This window comes from Siniperca chuatsi, linkage group LG10, assembly GCF_020085105.1.
Source record: "Siniperca chuatsi isolate FFG_IHB_CAS linkage group LG10, ASM2008510v1, whole genome shotgun sequence".
NCBI classification, from domain to species: Eukaryota; Metazoa; Chordata; class Actinopteri; order Centrarchiformes; family Sinipercidae; genus Siniperca; species Siniperca chuatsi.
The window spans coordinates 29509918-29534113 of NC_058051.1; the positions used below are offsets into that span (position 1 = coordinate 29509918).

Sequence of the window (24196 nt, forward strand, 5' to 3'; positions counted from 1 at the left end):
TTATTTCACTTGTGTCCCATAACTGATGTTTGTTATCTGTTGTTGAGGTTTTTAACTTTGCAAACAGGGTTGTTGCTATCATTGAGGACACAGAGGTCATATCCTCTGTATTTCTTTTTAAGTTTTATGCTCGCTATATTTAAATTGGACTACTTTTAGGTGAGAAAAGAAATTAAATAACAGGTTCATTTCTTACCCATATCAGAATTTTATTCCTGGCAGTGTAGAGAAGGCTTTAAAACAGCATTTAGACCTTCATGTATGAAAATGACATTTACAGAATATATAATTGAAAGGTTAACTGAATAAATGTGATTCATGTGATCTCAGTATTTCCTGTCAGTCTCCAGGTTTGTACACAAAAACACAGTAATGAATTAAAGCATACTGATAGTCCTTTGTTGTCTGTAACAAAAGCCACAATAATTGAATAATTGATATTCAATTTATACCTTTGCAGAACATGCTTTAGAGGATATATTCTCTGTAAATATTTAAATGAAACGTCTTTAATCTTATTTCTAATACAATATTTCTCTGATATTCTACATGCCTTTTTCCAACTCAAGTCACAAAGATAAATGACCAGAAAATTATCATTCTGGGAATATTGTTCACTACAATTATTTATTAATTTGCTCATTACTACGTTTAAATTAGTAATGAAGATATTCCTTTCCACTCCGCTTCCTGTATTGTATCTGTACGTTCTCGCCGTCGTTACGTTTAGGCGTTACCCGTTACGTCCTCACGTCATCAAATCAGTTCTTCCGCTGCCGGTAGAGTGAACGTGAGCTGCCAAGAAGAGGAGAAGAAAAAGGAGAAGTGGCGATAACGTCGAAACACTTACAGATAGGCTTATTAATGATACAGGGTTACAGCCGGGAAAAATAAATAATCGTGTCCAAGAACTGTGAAAGTCAATCCACTCAAGGTAGGTTTAACGGCGCTTTGTCATTTTGCGTTATTTGCCGGCATGTGAAACGGCGCCTGGTTGAGGAGGAAGCTATGCTCCGTTAGCTAAGATGCGCCGTTAGCTAGCTTGTGACTAGCAGGAACATAACCGGGATGCGTCCGTTTGATTCCAGAGTATACCTACTTGGGCTTACAATATAGCCCACTTCTGTAGCTAAGTGTTAGTTGAAATGCGGACAAAGCCAGCGTATTCGAACTCCAATACTAAAATTGTGTCGCATTAACAGTTACAAGCTAATTTAAGCTAGCTGGGTGCCTGGTGAATTTCAGGGCGGGCTAAACGTCTCAATGTCTGTGTGAGATAAACTGGCTCACATTAGCCAGTTGTCGTGTTTAGCCAGTGACCGAAACGTAGCTAATTGTAACCACATCTTGGTCACCAATACAAAGCAAATTGGCTACTAATTTTATCAATTGTCAGATGGTTGCTTATTATTTAACTGCCCATACAGTCTGTTGGGTAGCCGCATAGCTAAGCTAGCTATTTATGGAGCTAAGTTGCCTGCCAGATGGCTAACTGCCGCTACCGTTAGCTTCCAAGTTCCTTAACGGGGCCCTGCTGCATTTAGCTAACTGTTAGCCGGAATGTTAGCAACTGTAAGTAGTTGGTAGAGCTCCAACTAACGATTATTTCATTATTGACAATCTGCTGATTATTTTCTCGATTAACCCTCTAGCCTATGAAATAGCAAAGAAAAAGGGGGAAAAAATACACTCAAGAACCCATTTTGAGGTCATCGTGTTGCTTGTTTTATCCTAACAACGGTCCAAAATCTCAATATTAAATTTACAACGATATTAAATACATGAAAGAAGAAAATGAACACATTTGAGAAGCTGGAAGCAGATAATATTTGGTAATTTTACATGAAAAATAACTGAATAACGGTTGATTAACTGACAATCGTTTTAGCTCTAGTAAGGTGGTAATAATGTGAGTTCATCTGCTCTTTATTGTTGAGTTGTAATGTTTTAAATCCAGTGCAATTCAAAGAAAACTGTCTGACAACTACTCTCATAGAAGTCACATAGAAGCCATTAGTTCGCTATTAAATATGTGAAACAGTGGCAATGACAGGTGCAACCTCAACAGTTTTTATTTCATGAATTGTCAACACAGCCATTAAGAACCCCTTGATGTGAAGGCTACTCATGTGATTGAATATTCTCACCAACACAACCAAGTACAATAGTTGACTACATTTGAAGAGAACTGTTATTCCTGTAAGGCCCTCAGCTATTACACTCAGCTGTTGAGGAAATAACTGGCCTGACATGGAGATGAGCCCCAGCAGGAACAGTGGATGAGGGTTTCTGCTGTAGACAACCAGAGAGTAGATCTCATGTCATTACATATGTCTAATAATTATTGTGCACACATGATCTGCCACTTTTTGTTGTTTCTGACTTGTGTAATTGATGATACTGCTGCTATCATCCAGCAGATTATGACTTTGGTTTGGTTAGTTGTAGTTAAAGACAAATTCTTAATTATTCTAAATCTTATTTCAAAGTATTGTTTTGGATGCCACCATATCAATAACCATCAGTATAAAGTTATATGTGTTGATTGATGAGAGTCAGCCAGTGCAACACTTTCCCCGTCAAGAAGGCTGGGCTGTGTTTGGTTTCTAACTACACGCAAATCCAAAATGAGATGTAAACTTGCTCATGGACAGTCTTGAGCGCCCGGTCGGGATCTGGGGTAGCGCCCTCCAGTGGTTCACCTCCTACCTAACAGACAGATCTTTTCCTGTCAAAACTGGTAACCTCTTCTCCTCGTCTGCTCCCATCACCTGTGGAGTACCTCAAGGGTCCATTTTAGGGCCAATATTATTCGCCTTATACATGCTCCCTTTAGGCTCAATCTTGCATAAATACAACATCTCCTACCACTGCTATGCAGACAACACTCAGCTATACCTCCCATTAGAACCTGGTGATAACAACAACAACAACGCAGTTAGGTCGCTCCTTGACTGCCTCCAGGATGTGAAATACTGGATGGCAAAAATCTGTCTTCATTTAAACAACAATAAGACCGAAGTGGTTTTATTTGACCCCTCCAACTCCATCAGGGTTTTAGCTAATCACCTAGGGCCCCTGTCGCCCAATGCCCATGCCAGAAGTCTTCGATCTTCGATCGTTTTAAAAGTTGACGAGCCAATTAATACGGTTGTGATACGTTGCTTTTTCCACCTAAGAAATATTGCAAAACTCAAACAGTTTCCCTCTCTCAACGACCTGATGATCGTCACTAACACCTAAAATTCTTCTCGGCTGGATTATTGTAATGCTCTTTATTTGGGAATTAGCCAGGCAGCCGTCTCTCGCTTGCAGCTGGTGCAGAATGCGACTGCTAGACTACTAACTGGTACCAGGAAGAGAGACAGCATCACACCTGTTCTGGCGTCCCTGCATTGGCTACTGGTCAAGTACAGGACTGAATTTAAGGTATTATGTTGAATACAAACTTAAAGAGGCCAGAGCAACATTCAAAGTAAAATTATTTTAATATATTGATCAAATGTTAATCAGTTCAAGCCTGAATGCAACTCAAAAAGTCTTGATCTTGAAATTCTACTAAAGTATTTGCTATAAAATGTACTTAAGGATCAAATATGAAAGTAATGGGTCAAACACAGGACTTTCACACAGGAGACTGGGATTCATTTCCTGTGTGAAACCAATAATCACAGTTGATAGTTTTAAAGAAGTAGTTACTTTAACCCAAACCATGGTCTTTTCCTAAACCTTGACCAAGTAGTTTTGGTGCCTAAACCTAACCAGACGTTTTGAAAGATGTTCTAACCAGACATTGCATATTTATTATTGCTAACTTGACTGCAGAATGAGAACGTGTTGAAAACGTGATGCTGCCACGGTGGACCGGCGTGTGTATTGCACGCTTCGGCGTGATACCAGGTGGCTGCAGCGGACCGGCAGCAAGTGTTTAGCGGAGTATCTGATGTCCCGTATAGTAAACAGTGTCACGAAACTAGGAGCGCTCAAGACGGTCAGTTTCACGGCACTGTTTAGACGCATGTAAAAACACATATGGTTGTGTGTCAAACTCCGACACAGACAGCAGAGGACAGATGCAGCGCGCCCGTAAAGTAGGGCTGCACCTAACGATTATTTCTTGTATTAGTCGATTAATCTAACGACTAATTTATCGATTATTCTAAAGATAAATTTTTTTCATTACTTGATTAATATAACAATTTACCCAAAAATAAATATCAAAAACTTGTCTCATTAATGCACATGAACTCTCAGCCACCGGCTGTGTGATGGTACGTTTTGCCTGTCACCAGACAGTTTGTCTGCTCTACCAGCAACTCTGACAGATAAACAAGTCGTCATGTAAATTCTTCTCTCCATTTCACACTTGTCCTCTCCTCTGTGTCAGCAGACCGACGATGGCTGTGAACGTGTACTCGACCTCAGTGACCAGTGACAACTTAAGTCGTCATGACATGTTGGTCTGGATCAACGAATCTCTACAGATGAACCTCACCAAGATAGAAATGTTGTGTTCGGGTAAGAAATGTCTCCTTTTTAAATGTATCTCTTGTCATGGAAGGACCTGACAGTTGTCAGACCTCCTGAAACAGTTCCAGGATGGGCGTTCGTGTTGGGAAATAACTGAGGTGTAAGCATGCATGATATTTTGCATGACTGTGACTTCACTGGTGTTGTGGAACAGTAGGTCAGTCGCCGCTGATGCAGAATACGTTGACAAGGTGAGAGTAGAACACTGAAGCTTCTGTTTTTAATCACGTGAGCCAATAAAACATGTTCTTGTAGGTTTGTTTCATCAAAGATACACTAGGAAAACTTTTGAAAAGTTTCAAACCTTGCCAAGTTTAAAATTTTAACTGAATTGAATCACTGTTAGCAAACTGCACACAGTGTATTACTTATATTTACTATCTTGGAAGGTCTGATTCTTTATACCAAATGGATGAGAGATTTCCTGATTTAGTGCATCAGCATTGGTGGCCTTTCCCCTTTTTTTAATGAGGTTTTTATGGTTAGCCAGATGTAAGTAGCCAATTTGACATCTTTGATGGTAAATTGGACCTCCACTTTCAGCTGCTGCCCTGTTTTAAGAAGTGGATGAAACCCCCTGTATGGCTGTTGTTGCCAGATACATAAGCTAACGATGATTCAAAGGATGACGGAGGCCACCTTTTATGAACTGCTAATATCCTTCAGTCCTTTGTTTCACACCCACCTGCCTGTGCATGCATGTGTTGTACTTCTGCAGATTCTGTCTGGCTTGTTAATATCCAAACCCTCAGTTTTGAGTGCAATTTAAAAGGCGTGTCAGGACAGCAGATGCCGGCACAGTTTGCTTTAATCCCTTTTGGACAGATATATTTAACTGGATTTTCATCTGCAGTTTAAGAGTTCATGTCAAAATAAGATATTCTAGCATTTGGGGAGAAAGTACCACATACTTTGACAAAATAAAAGCAATATAATAACCATCTACAGTCTGGTTCCTCTGTTAGAGACACTGAGCAATGTACTAATATAGGGTTGGGCCGATGAACGATGCCATTGTCCGCCGATGGCTGTCACTAAGCCCTCTACATTGTAACATGATTTTTGGTAAAGAAAGACCGGGTGAGGATGGGCTCAAGCCCTACACTAATACAACTTTTTTTTTATAGAAAATGAGCTGCTTTATAATTTTCAGGTCATCCGGCAGATGCATCCAGGTGCACCTTGGTATTACGAGCACCGCACTACAATATCAAAACCCAACAAGACAAAAGTAGTGTTTGGGTAATGGTAATATTATAGAAAGTAGTGCACGTGGATTAGGGCTGGTGTTGTTTGAAAATTCTGTTGCCGAATTAGTAATTTTCAGTACCAATCAATCAAATTTATTTAAAATAACATGTTTTTATAAAAAAAAAAAAACAAAACGTTTTTATTGATCCCACTCAGGAAAATTGAAGTGCTGAATGTTCTTGTATGGCTGAACACAAACAGCCATACAAGAAGTTACATGACTGAAGAATAAGACCTAACATTCAGTATCCGCTTGAAGTATTTAACATTTTGTGTCGATTCGATACCCAGCCCTAATGTGCATTTCTGCTGAATTTAGTTAAAATCATCAGTAAAGGAGTTTTGGGATGGAGTGAATCTTAAGATGGGGGTTGTAATGGCACTCCTGTTTTGTAAATACCGCTCACTTACCCTTGAGCCAGGCAGTCAACTCTCAGCTGCCATTTTAAAATAAGTAAATAAAATAATTAAATGTCTGTTCGTTTTCTCTGTTCTCACTTTAAAGGAAAATTAGCTCTATTTTTATTAGGGTTGGGAATGATGCCATGGCTGACAGCCATTGACCACTGAGCCCTCTACCATCGTGATTTGGCTAGTGAAAGTGCAATAAAAGCTTTGCAAGTAATAAGAGTAGTTTATCACTATGACTAGTATTTAAACTATGTTTTATAATCATATGATCTGCCTAATGAGGTACTTAAGCATAGTGTTAAGCGTACCTGCTGCAGCTTTCAGACCGGGGTCAGGAAACACAGGGAAGACTGTTTTCCTGCAGGCCTGAAGTTGATGCAAACCACCTTCACTTTTACCCAGCAGCTGGGAAGCAAGACCTGGGAATGTCTTGGGTATCGGCATTTATTCATGGGCAAACTGTAACCTACACTATACATTTACTGCAACTAGACAACTTCAGTGCTAACCTTTCCCTCTGCGCCGATCATATGGCAATTTGGTAGACAAACCCTGCAGTACACACTCGATTTTACTATATTAGACATGAGGACTTGTAATGTAATTTTTCTGGGTAATTTTTTTGTCCAGGTGCTGCCTACTGCCAGTTCATGGACATGCTGTTTCCCAACTCGGTGCCTCTGAAGAAAGTTAAATTTGGTGCCAAGCTGGAGCACGAATACATCCATAACTACAAGCTTCTGCAGGTTTCCTTCAAAAAGATGGGAGTCGACAAAGTAAGTAACAACACCTTAACTATTGCACACACATCAGCTTACATGGTGCACCATACAAGTACCGACGGTCTGGAAATATATAGGGTTCCTTGTACAATTTACAGGATTAGTTATCTGAGAATCTTTCATATCCAATCAAAATTGTTATTGTTACTGAAATGTCCCTAACCGAATCGATATCGAACCGGGAAGTCGGTGGCGATACCCAGCTCTACAAGGAATCTGCATACAAAAATAAGAGGCTATGGCTGCATTTTCCGGTGCTGCTTCACAATAAAAACCTTCCAGTGGTTGGTTGATGAAAAGCTTTTAATGTGGAGCAGCTGCAGGAAGTGTTTGGATTACATTAATAGTATCTTAACAGCAGCAGACATATTTACAGTCGTCATCAGTAGCACTGAAAATTGAACATGTTGCCTGGTTGTTGGGGATTAGTGAGCATTTGGTCCAGATTACTGGGCAACCCGCCCACTCGTTCCTGTGGTGGAGAAAACACTGCAAATATACTTACTATACTACTCTCTCTTCTTCTTCTGTCACTGTAAAGAAGTAGCGTGACAGTGGATTGCATAAAGAATGGTGGAAAACGCCAAATATTTCAGATCAGCTTTCTAGAAACGGAAGTCTTTTTTTAAAGTCTGGAGTTTTTAAATTGACAGCCCTGTTTCGACAAGACAAAACGTTTTGACCCTTGATCGCCCGGCCTGGTTGTTAGAACAGAGTATTTATAAAATATTTTAAGAGTAACTTCACCAGTTGTTCCTCACTGCTGCTTGAAATGCAAACTGAATCATCCCCTCCCAACCAGCTGTGCTGCCTCTGCTGATCTGATCGTGAGTCATTTTTTTTTCTCAGCACTTTGTCAGCTCGTCTGTCTCTCTTTGGATACTATATACTCTGTAATGGTTCATATGTCAAGAAGTAATATGAGACCGATTCATAGGTAGAAATACAGTTGAAATGCTTGACTGTATTTTCTAAACCCTGTTTTTTTTTTTTTGCCACAACGTGCACAAGAATCAAATTATCCTGGTCTAGTTGACCTGACAGGAACATGTGTTTCGTTTAAAATACACATCGTTCAGCTGCTGCCTTTTGTGAAAAGAGGCAGGTATGTTTTCCCTGTATGCTAGCAGTTAAACTACTCTCTCTGCTTTAGGTTCAGTTTCCCTCTTCACTATCAGAGGCGTTTAAGTGTATTTGGAAGTGCTTTTAAGGACTTCTTACAGATCTGAACGCTTAATAATCTTTGCTGGCCTTTTGACAATATCAAAACATTATTTAGGGCAGGGCAGATCCAGCTTCCTCATTTGTTTTCAGACTGAACATGCAGAAGCTTGCAGAACTATTGACAAAGCTGCCATAATTTATTCATGGTTCAACTTCCTTCCTGCCGTCCATTTTTTGTTTTTTAAGTAGTTTGTGTAGATCTGTGCGCAGTTTGAAATGCCTGGACAGTGTTTCATTTAATAGATCAGTGTAACTGATACTTGAGCGTGAAGGGCACATCGGTGTATTCATAGCTGTTCAGGGTTATAATCCCAGGCATTATGTCAGCATTGTGGACTTTACCCTCGTTCATGCTTTGTGAATGTGTATTGTCTAATGATGTCAGCTTCCTCCATTGTTGAGTAATTGGGTTTACTGCTGAGCCTTTCCCACTGACTTCTTTTGTTGTTTGCTGCTGCTCTTATTTCTCGCTGTGGCTTCGATTCCAGCTAATTTTTTGGGGTGGGGGGTAGAAACATGGCGGTGCAACATGGCGGTCTCCTTGGAAGGGGACCCGCTCCCTATGTAGATATAAAGGGCTTATTCTAAGGTAACAAAACTTAACGATTCTTATTTTCAGGTGATTATACACTAATGAAAACATACTTATAAATATTATATTCTGCCAATAGCTCCTCCTAAATGTTACACACTGAACCTTAAGTATCTGAGATGTGTGTGTCGGTAATGACACAGCATTTTCTTAGTCTTGAAGCCAAAGTTGACACTGAATATGTGAAAGGAACCTACAGAGAATTATCAGCTGAATCTGCGGCTCCCCTCGGCTTTACGGAGGTTTATAGTTTCAGCTCACCGTTTAGCTCTCCGGCCCACAACTTTACTGTTTCAGTTCACTCTCGTCGCTCTCACAGTGTCGTTTTCAGCCGCAACAGGCAGCTGTTTTCGGAGAGAAAGCTCCGGTAAACCCACAGTACACTACCTGCTAACAGCAGACAGATAAAGTTAAAGACTAGCTGGTGAACATAGTGGAGAATTTAGCAGCTAAAGAGCCAGATATATTTACCTCAGGAGTTGGTTTTAAATAAAAAGTTTTGTAGGAAAATGTGTCTTTACGCAGCAATGCAAAGTATCTTAAAGGTATAATTTTGGTATCTGTACCAAAGCACGTGAACTGTATCCACAGTAACGGTACCAACATGCTATTGACAGTGAAGCTACCAGGCAGACGCCGGTCCAAACATCCTGGTCTTTATTCGCTCTCTCTTTGCTTCCAGATCATTCCAGTAGACAAACTGGTGAAGGGGAAGTTCCAGGACAACTTTGAGTTTGTCCAGTGGTTTAAGAAATTCTTTGACGCCAACTACGATGGGAAGGAGTACGACCCAGTGGAGGCGAGACAGGGCCAGGATGCCATGCCTACACCCAACCTTTCCACGTCAGCTCTCAACAAACCCCCTAAAAAGGCCCTCAGCCAAGGTGCGAGCTCTGGTTGATGTAACTGTTTGAAATCGATATTGATTTGTTTTTCTCTTGTCAATAAATGTCTCTTTCTTGTCTCTTTAGCCCCTCAGAGGCCACCCGTTGCCAAGGTAGCACCCAAGTTGGCTCACGTCAGCGCGAGGAAGCCGGGGATGGGAGGAGGCGACGAGGAGAGGGCGGAGCTCCAGAATGAGGTCAGCGCACCACCGTGGAAAAAGAAAAATCATTTTTGTATATTCTATCACTTTTGAAAAGTGAAATGACTTCTTAGTTTCACAGCAAGCAAATAAATTAAACTACTTTTACATAATATTGAAATGAGTTTGATGTGTGTCTTGATAAAGTAGAAACAAAACCTTTTTCCACAGGTGGAGATCCTGAAATCTACCATTCAGGACATGGAGAAGGAGAGAGACTTTTATTTTGGTAAGCTGCGGAACATTGAGCTGATTTGCCAGGAGAAGGAAGGAGAGGGCGACCCCACGCTGCAGAGGATCATAGACATCCTCTACGCCACAGACGTGAGTTTGTAATCTGTTTTAATGAAAGTGCATTTCCCCTTTAAACGAAGTTTAGTGATGCTGTAATTCATTCTGAAGGCCAAGGAGTCAGTGGTAGATTTTTAAGAAGGGTGGATATAAAAATGTCAAACTATGTACCACAAGCTAGCTAAGGACCACCATTAATCTTTTTTTTTTTTTTTTTTTGACCGACTGAAATTAAGAAATAAACTTAAAATAATGTCAGCCATAGAACGAGGCATAGGTGAAGCAGTTTGTAAACAAAGATATGGCTGTAAACATTACTAATGAGTGTTCTTTAAAATATCCTCTGTAAACCAATATGTTCTGAGTTCACTGCCAGATTAAAGCCCATTTGCTCTGCTGTTAACAACTGCTGATGCCGTTGTAAATTCCTGCAGAGGAATGGCATGCAGCTCGCTCGCTGAGGCTCGAAGTCGTCAGCAGTACTTATTGTGTATATTTAATACATGTGAATAGGGACTTTGCATGTTTTCTGCACACTGAGTGTGACATTTTCCTGCTTCTTCCAAAAAATATATTTTTTTGGCCAAAGTATTTTAAGTTTTTAAAGAAAATATATGAAATTTGATATATGATGTATGGTATAATTTGACCCGACTATATTAATGGGTGTTCGTAGTGTTGGTGCTTTAGAAATTGATTTATGTATTTAGTGAAGCTGCCAGATATAAAAAAATCTAAGAAATCAGATTGATTCGGGGGATCCTCGGACATCAAACAAACTGGTCTATTCATTGATCAAGTCTCCCTTGTCTTCAGCATGTTGTCTATTCCTGTATTTCTTTGCCCTTTCTGTTTTACTTAACTTTTTTATATATATATATATATTATATATATATATATATATATATATATATATATATATATATATATATATATATATATATATATATATATATATATATATGAGCTCACAACGTATATCAGCTGCAAGAGGCGCAAGAAGTTAGTACAGCCCAACCAGTGCTGGATTTTTAAAGCTGATGTTTGAGAATTTAAGAAAAAACTAGAGCGATATATCGACTGAATATTACAGTAGTATAGCTCAGTAAAGTAGTAGTTACTGAGCGGGACATTTTACAGCTGAAAATCAAACTCTAATGAAGACGGATTATAGATTACCTGAAACCTGGCATTTCTTTACTGCAATGTTTTGTTTCTTATCGGCCGACATGTACACGGTATATAAGTATATAATAAGCTAATAACGGCTGTTTTCTCGGTCTAGCTTTAACGTTAAACTCTCAATAGCTAATTTCTCTTCTTTTAATGCGTGTCTTCGTGGTTATTGTTCCATTAGCGAAGAGGTTCTCAATCCCTAGGGACATTTGCGTCCAGGATGCCAGGAAACAATATGATTCGGCCCTTAAAAAAAAAAAAATTATTATATAACTTTATATGCTATTTTGCTGTAATTACCTTTTATTTTAAATATTTTAAAGAATGCCTTACCCTATTTGTAGTTTATTTCTTCTTTCACCATTGTAATTCTAATTAATTCTCTACCTTATTTTAGTGTTTACTCACAAACTACTTTAATCTGCTCACCTTGCTTTCCCCTTCTTTTCCCCAAACACACGCACACACACACACACACACCTGCTCGCCCCGCCTCTTTCTGTTTCTCTCTCCCTGTATCTGTCTGCTCTGCTGACTTTCTTCGTCTTTTATAAAGTCGCCCAGAAAAACAAAACTCGCGTTTTTGGATTTTTTTCACCCGCGACTCCGTTTTCACAGCAGCAGCTGAGCTGCGTGTGGAGGAGGCTTGTTGTTAACAACGTCACCTATCGAAACGATCAAAACCACCGTGGTACCAAATGACCAGGTGTGTTCACTCTTGCTTTACCTGGTCTGTACATGGAAAAATATCCACCGTGTCGGCATCTTCTAACATACTACCAGAGAACGTCTCTCTGCATTTTTCTCTGCAGAGCATGTGCGATTGTCGGTAGACCGCAGGGGAGATTGCCCACTAGTTAATCGATCGCGGATGGCGTTGTTCTCTCACACGGATTTAAAAATGCTAAAATGGGACTGCTTTTCTATTCTCCTTTTTTATTGTTATTTTATTTTACTTTTTCTCGTTTTATCTGTGCTTGCTTCTCTTTGTGCTGCTCAATACAGGCTACTGAATAAGGCTCTTATCTAGAGCTGCAACGATTAGTGAATCGACTAGAAAATTACTTGCCAACTATTTTGATAATCAAATTATCGTTTTAGGCATCTTTTGAAAGCAGAGAGGCCCGATATTCTCTGGTTCCAGCTTCTCAAATGTCAGGATTTTATGTTTGTGGGCGTTTTTTTTTTTGTTTGTTTGTTTTTTTTTTTTTTACTTGATAGTAAACTGAATATCTTGGGGGTTTTGGACTGTTAGTCGGACAATGAAGACATTTGAAGACGTCACCTTGGGCTGTGGGAAATCATAAAGGCCATTTTTCACTATTTTCACTTTATAGTGTTGTTGTAATCGATAGTTGCGGCTCTAGTCTTATATTAAAGTAGGTCATCAGTACGCCAGGTAACCAGTCCATCAACACGACCTTTCAGCATTCAGCAGCACATGAAATCTGTGTGAGACACCTACCTGTTGCTGAGGTCCATCTGTATTTTTTTAAAATTTAGCCACAATGATACAGACCAAATAAAGTTCTCTCTCTCTCTCTCAATACAATTGTGAAATGTACAAACTGTCCGTCGTGCAAAAAGGTTGGGAACTCCGGTGTTGTAACTGCTGTAATGTGTATACGTGTTGATTAGCAAGTGTGCCTGGCTTTCAGACAACAAACCAGCAAGGCTCAACCCACATTGCCTAGTTTGGGGTTTTCTGGCTCCAAAGAGATGACAAGCTTGATGATGGCAAGTGTAAAAATCCGAACTGCAGGTTTTTCCACAGTGTCTCTGGTGCCTGTCGTTCATATCTCGCTCTCTTCTCTCTTTGTCTCTCCAGGAGGGTTTCGTGATACCGGATGCTGAGGAGCAGGAGGAGTTTTAATATTCAAGACTGCGAGCAACTTTTCACTTAGACGCCCCCGGTCTACAAACCCACCTCGAGATCCTTCTTCAAGCCAAGACAGCCAGTTTGGTTTTATATCCAACACCAAACTTGATCTCGACTTGTGGTCTCCCCCCCTCCCCCCCTCCCCCCTCACCCCTCACTTCTTCTCACCTGACCCCAAATCCCAACCTGCCGGACTTCTCTAGCCTTCAGCCGCCGAACAGCTCAGCTCCTTCTGTCCTGAAACATCTTCAACCAATAATCAACCAAGCCTCGGTCACTGCCTCTTCTTCCTACACACCTGTCACTCAGCGAGAATCCCAGGCCCCCACCCTCACCTGTAACCCCATCCCTCCCAAAACCAGATCGTTCAGTACATATCTGGTTTTTGTAATGGACTTTAGTGTGAAAAACACGGTGATGTTCTCTGTGTGTGTGTATGTATGTATGTATGTGCGTGCGTGAGTGTGTGTGGTTGTATGTGTTTAAAAATCAATTTAAAACAAATCAAACGTGAAGAACCTCCTCTGAACCGGCCCGGCTGTCAGTTCACTGATCACTTTGTCCCAAACTAACCTCGTCTTTGTTCGATGGCACTGCCGCCATTTTGTGCCTCTCCTGTTGACACTGAAATTTATTCATTTGGAGGAAGATGCATGCACAGAAGTGAGGAAAAGGAACAGAAACACACACATTCCCAACTAGAACACTTAGATTTTCATCATTTTGAACCAAATCTGTATTTAGTATTTTTGCCAGCTGGTCCCAGTTTTAGTCATGCTAGCTGTTAATTGTGCGTTTTGAAATTTAACTTCATCGGGCCAGCAGGCTTTCAGAAGCACTGCCAACATCATTTGCCGGTCGGATGTAGCCGATTATATATTCCTAAGCAAAATGAAATGAGGAAAAAGCAGCCACGCAGCTTGACACTGAAGGGCTCAGGGTTTAGTCTGGGACAACACAACAGTCGGGTCTTCTCTTGGCCTTTTTCCACCTGTTACTAATTGTCGCCACCATCCTGATTTTGTCCTGTTCAGCTTCAGAAGAGCTTGTGTAAATGTATGCTACTGTTTTATCACATCGCACCCCCCACCACTCCACTCCATTTTTATTTTTTTGTTTTTGTTTTCCCTGTTGTATGTTTTGAAACCTTTTTTTGGGGCACCTGTCAGTCATGCTCTCAACTTTATACATTTGTTTTCTATTTAGGTTGAGTCTTTCCTCACGCTCACTAATTGATCACTCTGTTGGAAAGATTTTTACTCGTGTGCAGAAACTTGTTTTCCCAGTCACGACAATAGAGAAAAGGGTTTTCGGATACCGAAAGTGGTTGCTGTTCTTGTAGCAGATCAGTTGTCCTTTTGCTTCCACCACCCATCTTGGTGTTCGCATTTCAGGCTTCCTAAATGTGCAATTCTTAATCCCATGAAAGCGGCTTTCTCTTCTCGTCCATGTGAGACGAGGTGTTAAAAGCTTTCGCAGACGGCAGCCTTTTGATCAACATGCCAATGTTTAGTTAAAGGTGCAAAAAAAACTGCATAATAAACAGTGATTTTCTCTTTTGTAGCAACGGTTTTAAGGAACATGCACTGTTTTACACCAGTGGGCCTTAATTAGCCCCCAGCCAATAAGAAATCCTTCCTGAACGGCGACGGGACATGCAGACCAGCCACATTACAAACACTGTGAGCTCTGATCGTGGCTGATCAGTGCGTTCACCACATGTAGCCGACCACAGTCGAGACCTGAGCTGTGAAAGCGGCTCGTGGGCTTCAGGTGGATTCGTGAATTTTCTGCTCTGGTTACTAATGTTGGATTTTGTTTTTCCCAAAGCTGTTTTATAAAATGTGGGATCCGTGAGTTAGAAACTTTCAGCACTGAAGGCTTATTCCTTTTTGGGAATGCAAGACAGGTGTCTTTTTGTCTCCTTTTCCCCTTCATTTCCACCCCCCGACTGACCAATTTTAATACTAATATTGTATATTGTGGATCTAATTTGAGACCAGTTTTTCCACTGTACTCTACTGTATTTGTACCTAATTTGAAACAACACACTGGTGTTGATTCCACACAAACCCTGTTAACAGCAACTTGTTATTGGAGTACATACCTTTATCAATGGCCTTATTCATTAAAAAAAAAAAACATTTCTTTTCATAAAACATTTTTCATAACTTTTTTTATTTTACTTTAATGTAAGTCTCAGCTGTTTTGGGCAAATGTTTGTACTGTTAGTCGTATTTTTTATGTGTTCTGAAAATAAACAACATTGGAGGTATTTTGGACAAAAGCTCAGATGTGTTAGGGTGCGGCAGACCGCCTGTCTTCCATCGAATGCTCATCAGTTGAATTTAACTGGTGGATTTCTGGTGACTTCTTTGTGTTTTTCTCGCCACCTGTTAGATGAAAGGTGCAGCTTAGTCTCCACAGTGACATAAATGTAGATTCGTATCACAGCTGCAGACTTGCAAAATATATATTCTGTAGAATGGAATTAAAGTTTCAATTGGCTTTGGGCTGCTGAGTTGAGCATTTTCCTCCTCTGGACAAACCGATCAGCTGATAGACCAGCTTGCCACCAGTGACTCAGACGCGCAGATGTTTCGAATTTAAGTGTTGCAGCTACGTGATTTGATAGCTGGCAGAACTCACAAGCCTTTAACAAACACTGCCGTGAGTAGAAGGGTTGAATGTTGCACAAAAGCAGAGGGTGCCTGGGTTTTAGGTTTTGTTTTTTTTGTATTTTCTGGTAGTTGCCTTCAGTAAAACCACATCTTAAAGAAATACAACTCCCCTTTTTTTTTTTTTTTTTTAGAAATAATTTTCAAGTCATACTTTGTTCAGAATGTACTTTTTCACTCCAAAGATTTGAACTAAGGAGTTTCTTGTTTCTAAGTCACAGTCAACCTTGTAGTGTGTTGATGTGCAAGTGCAGTAACTTATTTTTTTTTGTTGTTGTTTTGTCTCGTCTCTATTCTCCTCCAGCACGCTGGATTTCAAATCAAACTCTGAATATGATGGTTCAAGTTCTGACCGACTTCCAGCTTTAGTTTGAGGGTTTTCACACTAATTTTGGGTGAACGCTGCAGGACTCGCAGCCCGTTTTACTCCTAGTCCCCCGGTTTCTGGATAATGCAGGAAATCGATCATACAGACGAGTCAACCAGTGAGTTTCAGTCATAATCTGGCTGCAGTAAAGGCCTGATCGAGCATTATCAGGGAAGATACCAAGTGTCTGAGGGTCCGAGACCTCAGGGGGTCATTGACTGACATTTGACCAAATATTAAACATGACTTTATTTAGGTTAATTTGTCCAACACAGTTGGGTCGGCAAAATCTGATCCACTGTGTATAATAAGGGCTGCACTTCCTCTGCTGTTCGTTGGACGCGGATGTAACCCCTCATCGAAGTAAAGCTGAAAGCCAGAACTTCTAACTCCTTAATTTGAAATCTAATGTGCTGCAATACAGAGGCAACACAACAAAAACTGAAAAGGGCGTGCAGTGTTTCCCCAAAATGCTCCTTACTGTCCGGATTATCTTTGGTGAAATTTTTAATTTGGGCTATTGACTATTTGTGTCAGAGAAAAGAGCTGAAGGTCTATTAATGAGTAGGGCTGCAACTAATCAACACTGTCATTATCGATTTATCTGCTGACTATTTTCTCGGTTAATCGATTGTTTCATATATATATAAGTGTCAGAAAATAGTTTAAAAATGCCCAATCATAGCTTCTCAAATCTGAAAGTTGCATATTGGAATGTTTTGACTGACCGACAGTCCAAAACCCAAAGATATTTCATTTATAACGATATAAAACGGGGGGAAAACACAGCAAATCCTCATATTTTAGAAGCTGGAACCAGCAACTGTTCGGCATTTTGCAATGATTCATATTATCAAAATAGTTGCTGATTCGTTTCCTGACGGTCAATTAGTTTCAGCTGTGCTCCCTAAATATACGCACTGAAAGCTGAAGCCCAACCAAATAGTTGGAAGTCAAATTGATATTGGCTAAATGCTGCTCAGCTCCAAGCTGGTTAAAATAACTTACACAGTACTGTTAAGGAGTTAAGTACCAGACTTGCTAGTGCAAAAGGCAGATTTAAGCATATTAACCAGTTTTCTAAGGGGAGTTTGTTTGGGGGAAACCCATTCACGTTAAGTTGGGTCGATGCCGAGACAAATCGTAGCGCACTGAGGACAGACACGCACTGCGGGACTTTTGGGGATCCATCCCAAAATGCACAGCGTGGATACTTCCCTCTCTGTTCACTGTGAGCCGCCTCAATGCAGGAACATTTTAAAACTGTAGGCCCGAACAGCGACTTTTGGTGTTTCCAGCAGTTCTGACGAGTTAGTGTGTCGTCGAGCCTTAGTGAAGAAGTGCTTTTTGTTATGCAATGTTAAAGGGGAACACATGCGCCCCCCCCCTCCCCCTTTTACATAGTGGCCTCTGTACTGAACCCAGTACCAATGTAACCCCCTCCCTCCACTGGCTCCCTAACAGTCTGTTACTGTTTCCTTTCATTATGTCTGGAGAGGTTTTGACAATCGCCTGGTTTCTGCAGCTTCAAGACGATTTCCTGGCAAGTCACTGAAAGTATTTCAAGTTGTGTGTCGACTCCTGTCTGGTTTAATGATGGTAGTAAAATGAGTTATTGTAAGTTGTTACTGAGAAGGGCCGTGTGTGTGTGTGTATATGTGTGGTGTTTGATATGAAACCTTGCTGCAAGATTTATTTGGGGACGTTTTCAGTGACACGCACACACCCGAAAGAGTTCGTGGTTGCTCGGACGTTTTGGCCACTCTGGGGATCCATAACTATTATCTCCATCTAATCACGGCTGATTTAAAGATAAAACATACATGATCCTCAGTTTGAGTCATGCAGGTGTGTGTGTTTGCTGAAAATGTCTAAGCAAAGTGAAATGATGGCTCTAAAGGTAACGGTGGTGCTTCGTGTGACCTCTGACCTTTTCCCTCTCGGCCATCAGTGCCGATAAGATGCTGTGGGCCGAGTGCCACCCGAGTCTCTCTCTCTCCTCTCTGTCTCCTAGTTTCTGCTGGACTTTGATGTGTTTGTTATACTCTGGTAAACTCGATTTTCTTCTATCAAGTTTGGTACAGACAATAAAACAGTATTTCCACGTCAACACTGGCCTGTTTGCTTGTTTATGTACAGATCAGCAGTGTCATAGACATGTTGATTTTTCTGTGCGCTGAAGCTGAACACACGAGGTGTCAAACTCCCAGTAGATATAAGATTAATGTTCATGTACTAACAAGAGCTCTGGGAGGCTTAAAGGGACAGTTCACCCCAAAACCTCTCACCTGTAGCGCTGTTTATCCATCTAGATTGTTTTGGTGAGAGTTGCCGAGTTTTGGAGATACCGGCCGTAGAGATGTCTGCATTTTTTTTATATATATATATATAATTGGACTATATGGCGCTCGGCTTGTGGAGATCAAAGCGCCAAAAAAAAAAAAAAATTGCAAAACTCAACAGCAACATCTCTTTCCAGAAATCATGACCCGGTGGAAAGAAAATAGTTCCTACGTGAAACTGCTCACAACAAGGTGAGCGGTATTTGATTTTGGGGTGAACTGTCCCTTTAACGTAATTGTTACCATGTTCATCTTAGTTTGTCTGCAAACGTTTCGCAGGTATTTGGTCATAAAAACAAAGTATTGGACAAATGAAAAAATTTTGACATGGCAATCCATCCAATAGTTCACTTAAAACCACGTTTAAAGTGCCAGTTCTTCAAATTTGTCCTTCATTTTTCTACTTGAGTGAGAGCCTTGAAGGTCTGCAGAAATGTTTGTACTGTGTTGTTCTCTGCTGCTTTGTTGATAGTAACTGCCTTTTCTTTTCTTTTTTAAATCGTTTTTCTTTTGCCTAATTGTTTTGTGTAATTGCTTACAGTGCACATGTACTTAGGAAACATGCAGCAAATCAGACGAACACGATTATACGGAGAGATGAAAGGTAAACACGGAGAAAACAAAGCAGTCGTTGTGAAGCACACATGATCCGTCAGTCCAGGCCTGTGGTTGACCTTTGACCCTCAGCAGTCCAGGCCTGTGGTTGACCTTTGACCCTCAGCAGTCCAGAACGGTGACATCAGAAACGGCCGGAGGGCCTCCAGAGCGTCACTCCCCTCCCTTTAATCTGAAACAGACACACAGTCAGTGGTGGAAGAAGTTCTCGGCACCAATAAACAATGTCAATACTCCATTACAAGTAAAAGTCATGCATTTAAGTACTCATTATGCAGAAATTAGCCCCAGACTGATAAATTATAATAAATTAGATGGTTCATACTGATTCATCAATGTTAGAGCTGCATCGTACTGTTGTAGCTGCTCGAGGTGGAGCTAGTTTTAACTACTTTATACACAGCTAGTTTTAACTATATATATTTAGCTAGTTTAACTACTTTATAGTTAGCTAGTTTTAACTACTTTATATACATTTAGCTAGTATAACTACTTTATACACAGCTAGTTTTAACTATATACATTTAGCTAGTTTAACTGCTTTATACACAGTTAGCTAGTTTTAACTGCTTTATACACAGTTAGCTAGTTTTAACTACTTTATATACATTTAGCTAGTATAACTACTTTATATACAGTCAGCTAGTTTTAACTATATACATTTAGCTAGTTTCACTACTTTATATACAGTTAATTTTAACTGCTTTATATACAGTTAGCTAGTTTAACTGCTTTATATACAGTTAGCTAGTTTTAACTAAATACATTTAGCTGGTTTAATTACTTTATATACAGTTAGCTAGTTTTAACTATATACATTTAGCTAGTTTAACTACTTTATATACAGTTAGCTAGTTTTAACTACTTTATACACAGCTAGTTTTAACTATATACATTTAGCTAGTTTAACTACTTTATATACAGTTAGCTAGTTTTAACTACTTTATATACATTTAGCTAGTATAACTACTTTATATACAGTCAGCTAGTTTTAACTGCTTTATACACAGCTAGTTTTAACTATATACATTTAGCTAGTTTAATTACTTTATATACAGTTAGCTAGTTTTAACTATATACATTTAGCTAGTATAACTACTTTATATACAGTTAGCTAGTTTTAACTATATACATTTAGCTAGTATAACTACTTTATATACAGTTAGCTAGTTTTAACTATATACATTTAGCTAGTATAACTACTTTATATACAGTTAGCTAGTTTTAACTACTTTATATACAGTTAGCTAGTTTTAACTATATACATTTAGCTGGTTTAATTACTTTATATACAGTTAGCTAGTTTAACTGCTTTATACACAGCTAGTTTTAACTATATACATTTAGCTAGTTTAACTACTTTATATACAGTTAGCTAGTTTTAACTATATACGTTTAGCTGGTTTAATTACTTTATATACAGTCAGCTAGTTTTAACTGCTTCATACACAGCTAGTTTTAACTATATACATTTAGCTAGTTTAACTACTTTATATACAGTTAGCTAGTTTAACTGCTTTATACACAGCTAGTTTTAACTATATACATTTAGCTAGTTTAACTACTTTATATACACAGTTAGCATTCTTATGTGTAATTTGGCTGCTGTAACAGTCTATCCATGCATCCTTGCAAGATAGACTGTTACAGCAGCCAAATTACACATAAGAATCACACAATAACTCTCAGAGGTTGATAAGAAATAAGTAATAAAAACATAAATAAGTAAAATCTAAACTAGAAACTGAACTACAACTAATCTAACAATACCCTGCATGTTATCTTGTATTTATACAGCAATGCGCTTTGTTGGAATAGCATAGATGAATGTTGAAAATAACTGTATAATAATGAATGAAGAAGAAGAGCCTGACGCTTCATGTTGTATGATGTATGTGGAGAGGAAGAAACTTCTACTGCCCTACATCGAAGGAGGGAAATATTGTACTGCACAAGTAAATAAGTAAAATCTAAACTAGAAACTTTACTAATTACTTTTCAGATTACAATTTTTCACACCCTTCACATCCATAAAGTGAGGGACACACTTTCTGGTATCGCTGCTATATTCAATCACACGTTTTCCCACTTTCACCATCCTCTCCCTGGATAACCCTGCTTTAAAAAGCCCTGCGTAGTCTAACTGCATTCCCCATGATGCTTCATGCTGCCAAGTACTTCCAAAGCTGAACAGCATCGCCACCTGCTGTCTGGCGAGACCAAACTTCAAAGGTCAACACTTCCATCCTACAGGCCTCTAATCACAATTATAGATAGCTAGAAAGGTAAATACACTGTATGTATAAGGATTTTTGCTTATATAAAGTTAAAAGGTGCTAAAAGACTACCAACTTACCATTTCGTGTTTACAGCCAGTTTCTCAAGCTGGCTGCAGAGTTTTAGACTTCTGGATGTGTTTACTTGCCTTCCAGACAGCCATCAGTTTGAATTATTTACATTATAGTGTGGAAGTCAGTTTGCACAGAGTTGAAAAGTTCTTGAAACCAGCAGACTAATATTAGTAGTAAAAATTATCCGGACACACTCAGTGATATCTTTTAAATCACTTCTCAAAACGTTTCTTGTTAATGCTAACATGCTGTTTTATTTCCAACATGTCATGTCTGTTTTATTATTGTTTTTATCTTATATAATTGTTAAGTATTTTGTTTTATTTTTGTATTATTATTTTTTTAATTGTCTGATTTTATTTGCCTCATTGCCTCCTGAAACGTTTTAATCCTGATTCAATCATATAAAGCACTTCGTAATGGGAGAAATTTGCATTTTTATGTTTTTTGTGTGTTTGTTGTAGTTTAATAAATAAATTATTTTCTTCTCTTCTTTCAAATAATGTAATACAGAATCGTATCCATAGAGGACAGTGTTTGACAACACAGAGACATCATAACAACTGTCTTAATTCTTTTCGTTTATAAAACATTTATTTCGTTAACTGAACAGACACTATGAGCCCTTTGTGTACATAAAGCATACCTGTTAAATATACCCGTCAACAGCCGAATGTAAAAAAAAAAAAAAAAAAAAAAAAAAATGTATTTCATCATTGGTTATTATTTGGGAGATTTTGTTTGTATCTTATACATTTTATTTTATAAAATTCAAACAGGCACCACATAACGTAATTATCACAAGTAACATGACTGCAACAAGTTGAGGAAACTGAATAATAATAATAAAATGAAAGTTAAGTAACATAAGTACCTTAAAATACCGGTACATTTCTAAAGAATCATATAAGTTTTAATGAATTTGTACCATAGACTGTATAGAAACTTTATATACAGTCTATGATTTGTACCAATGAAACAGAATTATAAAATCTACATTTGTGCAATAATATTTTTCAAGCAGAATCATATTGTTTACAAGATATGAACATCCCAGATATTAATTGGAAGCGAAACGTTTTTAAAAAAAAATAGCTTTTTGTTGTCTTACTTATTAAAATTCCCAAAAATAGAACAACTTATTCCGGTATAAGAAAACCCTTTTTATTTTATTTTTTAGCTGTAAACACTTACAACCACAACCACTTGAACGCAACGAGGGGGTAGCATTTACCGCGGTCGGTGGTGTGAATTCGGAGCTTTCGAGGAGTACGCGAAGGCGCCGTGAACTCTGATTGGCTGCTGGTCGCTCTCCTTGTCACAGGAAAAAAAGTAGAGAAGAAGAAGAAGAAGAAGAAGCAAAAGAAGAAGAAGAAGAAGAAGAAGAGGCAACAACAACTGTCACCGCTGGGACGAAAACAGTTCACCTTCGCTGTCCCGGACAGCATGAAACACGCTCTGCTGACTGAAAGGACGCTTTTAATCTGACATTTAAAAAGACATTAAGTCCGTACAGCTGAAACAGAAGGCCCTCGTCTCGGTGCATCTCGCTCGTTTTCCTGTTCTACTGGAGTGAGCTAGCTTAGCCTGTTAGCTTAGCAGGTCACCCACTCACCCGTGTCCGTCCGTGCAGGACTTTACCGTCAGAAACGAAGAGATCCACTCGGAGCTGCACCAAAACAGACCTGGATTTTATTTTACAATAGGTAGCTGCACGTATCGGGTCCAAACGCGGCGTTTGCACGCACCGTTTTAATTTAAAAAAAGCTACAAAAACCATCCTGCAAAACAAGGAAGTCTGAATGAACTTTGCTGCTAGCCTGCTAGCTAGCACCTAACCAGCCCCGCAGCTGCATTGCTCCATTGTGCTGCTTGCTCCTGCAGCTGAAGGGGGTCTGTGCAGCCTCTTCGCCTTCTTCCTGCAGTGCTGATATTGATTATCTGTGAAAGCATCTATTAGCGATATTTCGATCGCTATCTCACGGAACCGGTCTGGTAGCGTCTCTTTTCTGTTCACTTGGGAAAGAGTCAAAGAAACGTTTCAAGAGATGATTCCCGACAAAGCGCCGAAGGAAGACGTCTTCCACGGGTCTGGAGACCGGAAGAAGGAGGCTCACATTCCCAGCTTTGATAAATATAAAGAGCTCTACTTGAAATCCATAGAGAATCCCGATGGTAAGTCCCCTTTATAGTACCTCAGTCCAGTACAAGACAGAGGTTTTAACTGAGGAGTACACCTGCCTCGTGTAATGTAAACACAACACCTGACTCCATACGGCGTTAAAGCTAAATATAATATTACAGAGCTGCAATAACCCCACAGTGAACACAGCAGAAATCCTCCACGTGTTGTTTCAGCAGTGCCAAAGGTATCTGAGTTATTCAGACAGAGCAAAGATCCCTGTCTTACATCCGCATTGGCAGTTTATTATTGAAGGGTGTTTGCAAAGTCGTTGCATGTTTAAAGTTTAGTCACAAACATCAAGCCTTAAGTATAATTAAATCATCTTGAAATTGAAGTCATTAATAAGAAACATTGTTCTGGGTTTGATTTGTCTTCACTCAGAATAAGTTGTTCAACACTTACATGTTGCACTTTGTTCCAAGGAAAATTGTGAACTTA

At 39.3% G+C, this 24196-nt stretch overlaps 2 protein-coding genes and 1 long non-coding RNA gene across 8 annotated transcripts in view; 2 read left to right on the forward strand and 1 right to left on the reverse strand.

Moving 5' to 3' along the window:
• Positions 1-754: 754 nt before the first annotated feature.
• mapre1b (microtubule-associated protein, RP/EB family, member 1b) lies at positions 755-18375 on the forward strand. 4 transcript variants are annotated; one of them, XM_044210212.1, is made up of 8 exons: positions 755-934; positions 4388-4518; positions 6823-6968; positions 9473-9674; positions 9762-9871; positions 10046-10198; positions 13000-13078; positions 13170-13371. In XM_044210212.1, the coding sequence occupies exons 2-7, from the start codon at positions 4398-4400 to the stop codon at positions 13033-13035; spliced, it is 768 nt and encodes a 255-aa protein (XP_044066147.1). In that variant the 5' UTR covers positions 755-934; positions 4388-4397; the 3' UTR covers positions 13036-13078; positions 13170-13371. The 4 variants fall into 4 exon arrangements, with proteins under 4 accessions (XP_044066147.1, XP_044066146.1, XP_044066145.1 ...); XM_044210211.1 differs by having other exon boundaries at positions 756-934; positions 4391-4518; XM_044210210.1 differs by lacking the exon at positions 13000-13078 and having other exon boundaries at positions 756-934; positions 13170-18375.
• On the reverse strand, positions 15033-22854 carry LOC122882630. Its single transcript, XR_006379410.1, has 2 exons — positions 22808-22854; positions 15033-19394 (listed from the first exon to the last, which is right to left on the reverse strand). It is a non-coding gene; the product is annotated as an uncharacterized LOC122882630 (long non-coding RNA).
• A 67-nt stretch (positions 22855-22921) lies between these two features.
• Positions 22922-24196, forward strand: part of acss2 (acyl-CoA synthetase short chain family member 2) — a 37184-nt gene continuing 35909 nt past the window's right edge. For all 3 annotated transcript variants that reach the window (XM_044210206.1, XM_044210207.1, XM_044210208.1), the window contains exon 1: positions 22922-23748. In XM_044210206.1, coding sequence (XP_044066141.1) covers positions 23622-23748 — 127 coding nt within the window. In that variant the 5' untranslated portion in view covers positions 22922-23621. The remainder of the gene's footprint in view (positions 23749-24196) is intronic.

Excerpts from the sequence above, each read along its gene's own strand:
- mapre1b (XM_044210210.1), top strand. The coding sequence starts at position 4,398 with ATGGCTGTGAACGTGTACTCGACCTCAGTGACCAGTGACAACTTAAGT. Across the intron at positions 4,519-6,822 it reads GATAGAAATGTTGTGTTCGG|GTGCTGCCTACTGCCAGTTC; the intron begins GTAAGAAATGTC and ends TTTTTTGTCCAG. Across the intron at positions 9,872-10,045 it reads GGGCGGAGCTCCAGAATGAG|GTGGAGATCCTGAAATCTAC; the intron begins GTCAGCGCACCA and ends CTTTTTCCACAG.